General features: G+C 36.3%; 1 protein-coding gene across 1 annotated transcript; it reads right to left on the bottom strand.

Annotated features, from left to right (window-relative positions):
• Positions 1–503: 503 nt before the first annotated feature.
• LOC149145373 (protein GLUTAMINE DUMPER 2-like) lies at positions 504–8129 on the bottom strand. Its single transcript, XM_089450138.1, has 2 exons — positions 7516–8129; positions 504–702 (listed from the first exon to the last, which is right to left on the bottom strand). Exons 1-2 carry the CDS (start codon positions 7796–7798, stop codon positions 659–661), a joined length of 327 nt encoding a protein of 108 aa, XP_089306264.1. The 5' UTR covers positions 7799–8129; the 3' UTR covers positions 504–658.
• Positions 8130–8353: the final 224 nt, after the last annotated feature.

Genomic DNA, 8353 nt, shown 5'->3' with positions numbered 1-8353 from the left:
AACTAGAATGAACAACATAACAATTTAAGTTGAAATGAATAGTAATCTTGTTATGGTGGAAGAAAATGGCAACGCGATCCTATTACAATTTCATGAAAATGTGAAGGAACAGGAAATTAGAAAGCAATGTGATTCACAGCAATGAAAAGTAAATCAAACCATCACATGACTGGAACTGTAAAATAATGGTACAAGTAGCAAGTGGATCGACTAGGGTTGGGCCCTTAGTAGCCAGTGAAGCACTGTCAAACTTACTCCAGTATCAAATAATGGAACAGCAACTGATTTATGTATTAATCATGCATAAAAAGTTTACAAGAAATCGTACTATGTTTTAACCAATGAGATTTGATGATCAAAGTAACAGCACAATAGTAAGTTCTGTAAAACGATAATACATGCCCCCCGGGCTACAAGCGCTATATCGTTTTATAATGGCTAGGCAGATATATCAAGAGTACAGATATGTTTTGAAGCAGTGATCCCTCAGGATCAAACGATCCTGAGGGATTCGCTCTATATTTGATTTCTAGTTTATTGTTTTGTCTTCTTGCGTTGATGCCGCACTTTCCTTTTCTTCTCTTGGAATATGTGCTCTAATCTTGATCTCCTTGTTTGGATACGACTTCCAGGGGAGGGGACAATAGTTGCTTCTGCTTTATCTTTTCATCCCAAATAGTGCTTTTCCATTTCCTTCATCTTCTGTATAGAAAAAGACAATAATCAATTATTTTGTATCAATCACAAATCTCCTTTATTCTACTATAATTCTTTAACATATTATCATTTTAGAATGTAAAGGAGTTATGAATCAAAGGAAAAGATAAAGAAATAAATGGCAAATACATACCTTTCCATCGCTCAACACACCCCCCTGCTTACCCTTTTTCATGTCCTCATGAAAACCATGTAATTTACATGCAAGGCAGTTAGGGAGTAGGTTGGAGAGGGATTTTCATGAAGTGGTCTAAAACCATGATTTGCAGCTAAAGCTTCAAAAATGCATCCCGTCTTCCCTTTAGGTAAATCATATACGGCCTTATATCCTACTATAGGATACTAGATAATAGGGCTTCAAAATCTACAACCTAACCAATACGGTCCTTCCCTCAAGATGAGGTTACTATATGTGATTAGGCAGTCGGCAGCTAAGTTAAAATTTTTCTAATTGAATGGCTCTCTGTCCTGAACATTCTAATTGGAAGACTTCTATCGGAGTTTATCTGCAACTACGACATGGTCTTTGATAGACAAGAAATGTTCTACCCCTTGCTGGACAATTTCTTTGTGGATGGGTCTCAATGTCTAGATCACACCCTCCATTTTCATTAGGCTTTTATGCTTAGTCCATAGTTGTAATGGGTTTTGCGGTTCACCCCTAACCCAAAGGTCTAACTTGTTTTCTTGTCTCTCAAAAGTGTTATGGGCATTGAGCCACATTAACTGGTTAACAACAAATGAAATGAGTGCTTTAAATTGGACATCTCACACAAAAGGACTGGGATTCTTCTCCATTTCCTCCTCCAGTATAAAATTATGCAAATAAAATTGATAGAGTAATCATTGAGCTTCTACTCCATAATGTTTACATCAATTTATAAAATCATCAATAGTTTTTAATTCTATAGGCTTCCCTGCCTTAATAGCTTTAGTTTTTAATTGAAATTATATTTCTAATAAAGACAAAGCATAATTTTTGGAAAGGGACCTACATGCTAGGAAATCTATATATAGAGAACAAAGAATATCCATTTGACTCCTGACTGTGTTTAGTCCATTTGTTACCTTTATGACTTTTTCCTCTACCCTCTGACATTTATCGAAGGCCTCGCTCTCCGATGCATTGATGTTATTTACTTGCTACCGTAACTTTTGATATTGTTCCTCAGGAACAATCTCCTCTATGAGCTTTTCTATAGTCTGCTGAGCCTGTGCCAGGTCCTCTTGGAGTTTTAGTAACCTAGGGTCATTGTCCGTCGGAACGCTTTTGGGTTGAAGATCTACCTGGATCTTCTTATTGTGACATATGGTTCCTGCAGTCTGTGTCTCTTTATCATAAATTGTCTGGTTGGTCATGACACTAGAGGACAATGCCTCTATCTGGACGTCCTTATTACACACTAGTGTATCTTCTATTTGGTTGTTGCATCTGTAACAACCGCATGCTATTCCTTGTTGTCTTGAATGGATACGGGCTTAGTTTGAGTCCCCGTGGCCTTTATTTTATGGGATTTCGTTCGGGTGGCTGCATCTCTTGTTCTTGGGGTTCTTTTTGAGATTTTCGTCATTTTTAGGGCCCTTATCTGTTGTTTGAGTTGTTTTATTACATTTAGTAGCCTTTGGTGTTCCTTTTGCAGCCTCTTGAATTCATTCATCTTCTTCTTCTTTTTCTTGGGAGGAACAACTGTTATCTTGACTGGACTTGGCTGCTTAGCTGGGTTTTGTTTTCAGGGACTGTTCCCTCGCCGTGGTTTGTTTCCATAATTTCTGTTTGGAACACTTCTTCAGTGCTCTCGTCATCCTGATTAGGTCCCTCAGGGGAGGTAACCTTGGTTTGATCTGCCACTTCCCGAGTGGCTTCTGCTTCTTCTTCTTCCTCATCATTCATCTCCTCAGATGCACTCTTACTGTGAGCAGAGTGTTCCTGTGATCCTGCTTCTTCTTCTTCCTCATCATTCATCTCTCAGATGCAATCTTACTATGAGCAAAGTGTTCCTGTGATTGCCATGCCTCAATATTGAGGTTGGGCGAGCTTTGGGGTTGAATATACTCACCTATGCTGGCCAAAATTTGGGTGAATTCATCTTCCTGCAATGGACTTTGTAGTGGACTTGCACCAGAGCACTTAGTTCCTTCCTCTATTTCCTCTTCCAATTCTTCTTCCACGTTTTCCCCTCCTTCGAGTTGTGCGAGTTGCTCATCCTCGAAGCCCTGTATTTCTAAGGTTTGGCTACTATTATATTGGAGATTTCCCAACATTCCCCTGCTTCTCCTCAATCTGGAGGGCTGTCTGCTTTTCTGTGGTCTAGTTGATGTGCTGGTGGTACTTTTTCTTTTCGAGGCTGGTAAGGCCAATCCCCCATCTATTGAAAATACCAATTCTTCCCAACTAGTCTGCTGCTGGGCAAGACTATAACTCACTATTAATCGAATTAAACCATGATGACTTACTACCATTTCTATATGACGTGATTTCCTTATGCTTCGAGCAGCGTCATGCAATAAAAACTTTAAAACCACATCCTTTCTCCCATCACATGTGATGTAGCTTTGCACTATTCTGGCTAATTCTGCCCATGGTTTTCCGAGGGTTGCAGGTAGGACTCCTTTTCCTTTGACGGTAAGGTTCTGTCATTCGTCCAAAGATAGCTATGGCCTCTTGAAGTCTTACTTTTTTCTGAGTACATATTGGTCCAATAGCTGGTAGTCTAGATACTTCAACAACTACCGCATCTGTTACTGTTATTTGCCTTCCCCTCACCATGGAACGATTTTCCAGCAAATTTTGCAGAAATTCGATGGACACCGTTTCATGACACTGCTATAGTTGGGTAAGGTATGCAATCCATCTTGCTCTCTAGAGTTTCTCGTGCAGCGTCTAATATTGTTAGCACCTGCAGTTCGCTACGTACTGGTCTGCCTCCCATTTCATCTAAGCTTAGCACACTATTAATTTTTATAGAGCAAAACACAGAAATGACAATGGAACAGCAAAGCTCTGCATATTGGAAAATATCAATACCGTTAGACTTGCTATTTCCGAGATCTGATGGAGTCATAGTACCTCCAAATAGGGAATTGACACATATTCTGGTGTATTTTGGAGGTCACCCACACCCCCATGAAATATGATAGGTCGTCCTTGACCGGCAAATGGAGGAGGAGCGTACTAGACAGCAATCGTACAATAAAAAAAGGAACGACATATATATCCAATACATGATTGCAAAAAGTAGCGAATTACTGAAATCGAGGCTTATGATGAAAATCACGAATAGATATAGAAATGCTATGAAATGAAAACAGATCATCTAAACTTAGCACACTATTAATTTTTACAGAGAAAAACACAGAAATGACAATGGAACAGCAAAACTGTGCATATTGGAAAATATCAATACCGTTAGACTTGCTATTTCCGAGATCTAATGGAGTCATAGTATATTTTGGAGGTCACCCACACCCCCATGAAATATGATAGGTCGTACTTCACCGGCAAATGGAGGAGCAGCGTACTGGACAACAATCGTACAATAAAAAAAGGAACGACATATATATCCAATACATGATTGCAAAAAGTAGGGAATTACTGAAATCGAGGCTTATGATGAAAAACACGAATGGATATGGAAATGCTATGCAATGAAAACAGATGAAGAGAAGTTGGTAAGATTAAAAAAAAATTTGAAATTTAGGCTCCCGTCTTTTCTCAAATACAATCCAATTAAGTTGAACCCTAAAATATTCCTGGAACCATTAAAACATGTCCTTTACTTTTAAGTCAACAACAACTCCGTCTGGTTGTGACTGATACGAAATGCCTATTACAATTTCAAATATTTCATTTCCTTTCTTTCGACGTAAACACTGTGACTGTGCCACGAAATTATTGGAGCTGCTTTTGCTTCTCATTGAATATTGATTCGATTCATCAACCAGATAACAAGAATAATATCTGATATATCTTCAGACTAGTGCTCTTAAAGCTCTGGGTATCCTTTCGCTTTTACTCTAATTTTGTCGGCTGGTCATGCATCCCTGCTAGGTGGGTATTTTTTCGCATTTACCGTAGGTTTCAGCACTGGTTTTTAATTTTCTTGCTTGATGAGGTCATTGTGGTTTCACATTTTCTAGCTGCCATCATATTCTGAACATGACATCCACCAAGATGCCAGGGCCAGTCGATGGAAGATTTCTGCTATTTTACTTAAAGTAGCTCTCCATTTTAGGAATACCTTGTCATTTTGTTGCTCTGTATTGCGTTATTAGATCAAACAAAACACGACTATATTACCTTCAAAACTTATTCTCATTTATACTGCAGACTGACCATGTCAGCACACAATTTGGAATTTTACACGCATATACAACTGCAAATTTTTTAGTCATTGATACTGGTACGATACTGTGTGGAAAGCCTTTATTAGAGTAATTTATATGACAGTAGAGTAGTCCACATATAATTTCATGACTCTGGGAATGTCTCGCGATGGAATTGATGTTGAGCTGCCCACATATGTACGTATATCATATAACAGTACCCATGTTCTAGTCACGTTCTTTGTGATTTTTCTGCGCAAACCAAACTTAAAACGCATTTCATTTTCCTTTGATTTTCTGATTTTTCTGTGAAAAGCAAATTGAAAACGTGATTCATTTTCTTTTGAGGATTGACAACATTTTCATGATGCAAAAGGTTGGTAAACGCGGGCAGGTAGATATTGAACTTTGGATGTTGTCGGTATTTGTCTATGATCCCAAAGGTTTGAAAACTGCTCAACCGAGTTATTGAACTTTATTTATTATCCGTAAAGAGCTGAGATGCCACTTTTACTATATTATAATATATCATGTAATAATAATTAAATTTCAAGATTATTACAAAATTAATTTTTATTTTATTTTATTTCCGAAACAATAAATTTATTTTTCTATAATAAATTATATATATTTAAAATATTTAAATATATAATTTTTATATATAATAATAATAATGTAACTTTAAAATCATACCAGAATAATAATAATATAACTTTAGATTCATATTAGAAATTAAAATGATGTAATAAAATATTTTTATTGATAAAATTCGAAGTTCATTACAACACATTATTTGTACATCTTTCCAAATTTTATTATATATAATAAGAAAGAAAACACATATCTAAATTAAAGCTTAATAATAGATTTTATAAGGCAAATTTTCAACTATCTTTAAATTAAATTTTACTAATTCACTCAACTCATTTATCCTAATCTACACTTTTACACTCTCAAGCCCAATCAACATTTTAACGTTCTCAAGTCTAATCTCCACTTTAAAATCAATAGTTATATGGAAATACAACAATTATATTTACATCCATTTTATTGACATATATACAAGCAATTGCACCATATATTACAAAGGAAATTCAATAAGGCAATAACATATAGCATTAATTATTATACTAATTATATTTACATTCATTTTATTGACGCATATACTAGCAATTCCACCATATGTTACAAAGAAACTAAGTAAGACAATAGCATATAGCACTAATTAATGTTTTTTTACAATTGTTAAACCATTGAAAAATATCAACAAAAAGTAAGACCATGCTACAATTTATTGCAACAATAAAGTAGTTGAATGTTTAGACTTTAAATTGTATTGCACCAATAAAGTGGTGAACTTATCCTTCTATTTATAAATAGTCAATCTAAGAGTATGACCGTGCAAAAAAACAAAATAGATAGTTTTTCCCAATTACATTGGTAAATCTAAGAGTGGTGATCATGTTTGAACTTGAGGTTGTACTGCAACAACAAACGGGTTAAATGTTCCCTTTCCACTTATAATAGACAAGCTAAAGGGTAATGGTCATGATTTAGCTTCAGTTAGAGACTTTGGCTTATCTTTGCACGTAGCAGTGCCTCTAAATAATGGTGTATCAATCAAACAAAAATACTAAAAAGTGTGACGTCTTACTTGTTGAATCAAGTAATCATGCTTGTGCGGGACACATGGAGGAGTCCAGTTGAATTGCAGACACATTCAATGAAAAATGCTCCATTATCAGATGTTACATATAAACCACATTTACATATACTATTTATTTTACGCTTTTAACTTATCTGGTAAACCAGGTTTAGCACACATTCCTTTAGAACCCATGGGCATCAAATTCCATGTGTTTGAACTGGCAACATCCATGTTGAGGGATTTTTGTCATGAACTAAAGCATCATATGCATGGAATTGAATATGCTTTAGAGTTCACAGTTTAAAATCAATAAGAAACTTAAGTTGGTCATATTTATTGTTTCTGATTATCAATTTTGCTTACAGCGACATACAGACGTGAAGCTTACAGGCAAACCGCCATTAGATCAGTGGAAATCCGATCAAATATTTGGGGCTTTGGCAAAGATAATAATAATTAGATCAAGCAACATACAGAAATCTTTAAAAAATATCTGTATGCCTTTCAAACATTTAGACCTTTGATATTGTTTACAGATAATACAAATCTTCTTCTGTATTACCAGGTTCCTGCTGTTAAGATATGTAGTACTAGCAAACAAAAAAACTATAGAGGACACTTTTATCGAATTAATATCCATTCGTTCAGCTGCAGAAGCGCAAAGAAAAATGAAGTGTAACATAAATTTGATGAAACCCATACACTTAGATGCAAAGTCAAAGAAATCTTTACAGCTAGCGGAAATAAGCCATACCACACTGCAAATAATATTTCTCACACGCCTGCAACAGTGTCTGCATTAGTATCAGCGCAGGGTATGGGCTTACCTAAGTAAGTGGGCTTCTCATGTCCAGGCATAACCACCACAACACTGTCCTTTGTATCTACGTACTGCATCTCATGATTTTCCCCACCGTCTGGAGGTGAAGCCGCCCTATTAGTTAACTCTTCCGAATCAACACACAGCTTCCAGTAAGAGCAAGCCAGTATCAGAAAAGAAGCAGCAGTGAGGATTGCCATACCGATCAGTCCCGCAAACATGTAGGGAACTGGTGACAGCCATGTTCCTGAATGTGTGACAACATTATTGGATCTGCTATTGTTTCTCATTGAATATTAACTCAATTCATCAATCACATAACAAGAATAATATCTGATATATCCTCAGACTAATGAGCTCTGAGCTCTGGGAATAGTTTCGCCTTTACCCTAATTTTCATTGCTGGTCGTGCATCTCTGTCAGGTGGGTATTTTTTTGCATTTGCCCTAGGTTTCACCACTGGTTTTTCAATTTTTTGCTTGATGAGGTCATTGTGGTTTCACATTTTCTATCTGCCATCATTTTCTGAACATGACGGCCACCAAGATTCCAGGACCAGTCGATGAAAGATTTCTGCTATTTCACTTAAAGTAGCTCTCTGTGTTAGGAATACCTTGTCATTTTCTTGATCTGTATTGCGTCATTACCTCCAGAACATATCGTCATTTATACTGCAGAGGGACCATGTCTTCATCAAGACGTAATGTGGAATTTACACGCATATACAATTGGAAAGGTTTTAGTCATTGATACTGGCACGATACTGTGTGGAAAACCTTAGAATAATTGATATGACAGTAAAGAAGTCCTCAGATAATTTCAAGGCTCTGTGTGGATTGCTTACG

Source organism: Pinus tabuliformis, chromosome X (assembly GCF_031772625.1).
Source record: "Pinus tabuliformis cultivar Carrire ecotype Pingquan chromosome X, CPIR1, whole genome shotgun sequence".
NCBI classification, from domain to species: Eukaryota; Viridiplantae; Streptophyta; class Pinopsida; order Pinales; family Pinaceae; genus Pinus; species Pinus tabuliformis.
This window is presented reverse-complemented; position numbering and strand designations above follow the sequence as displayed.

Bases quoted from the DNA above. Each gene is read 5' to 3' on its own strand.
- LOC149145373 (XM_089450138.1), bottom strand. From the start codon at position 7,798: ATGAGAAACAATAGCAGATCCAATAATGTTGTCACACATTCAGGAACA. The intron at 703-7,515 runs GTAAGCCCATAC...TTTTCTATACAG, and splicing joins TGAGAAGCCCACTTACTTAG to AAGATGAAGGAAATGGAAAA.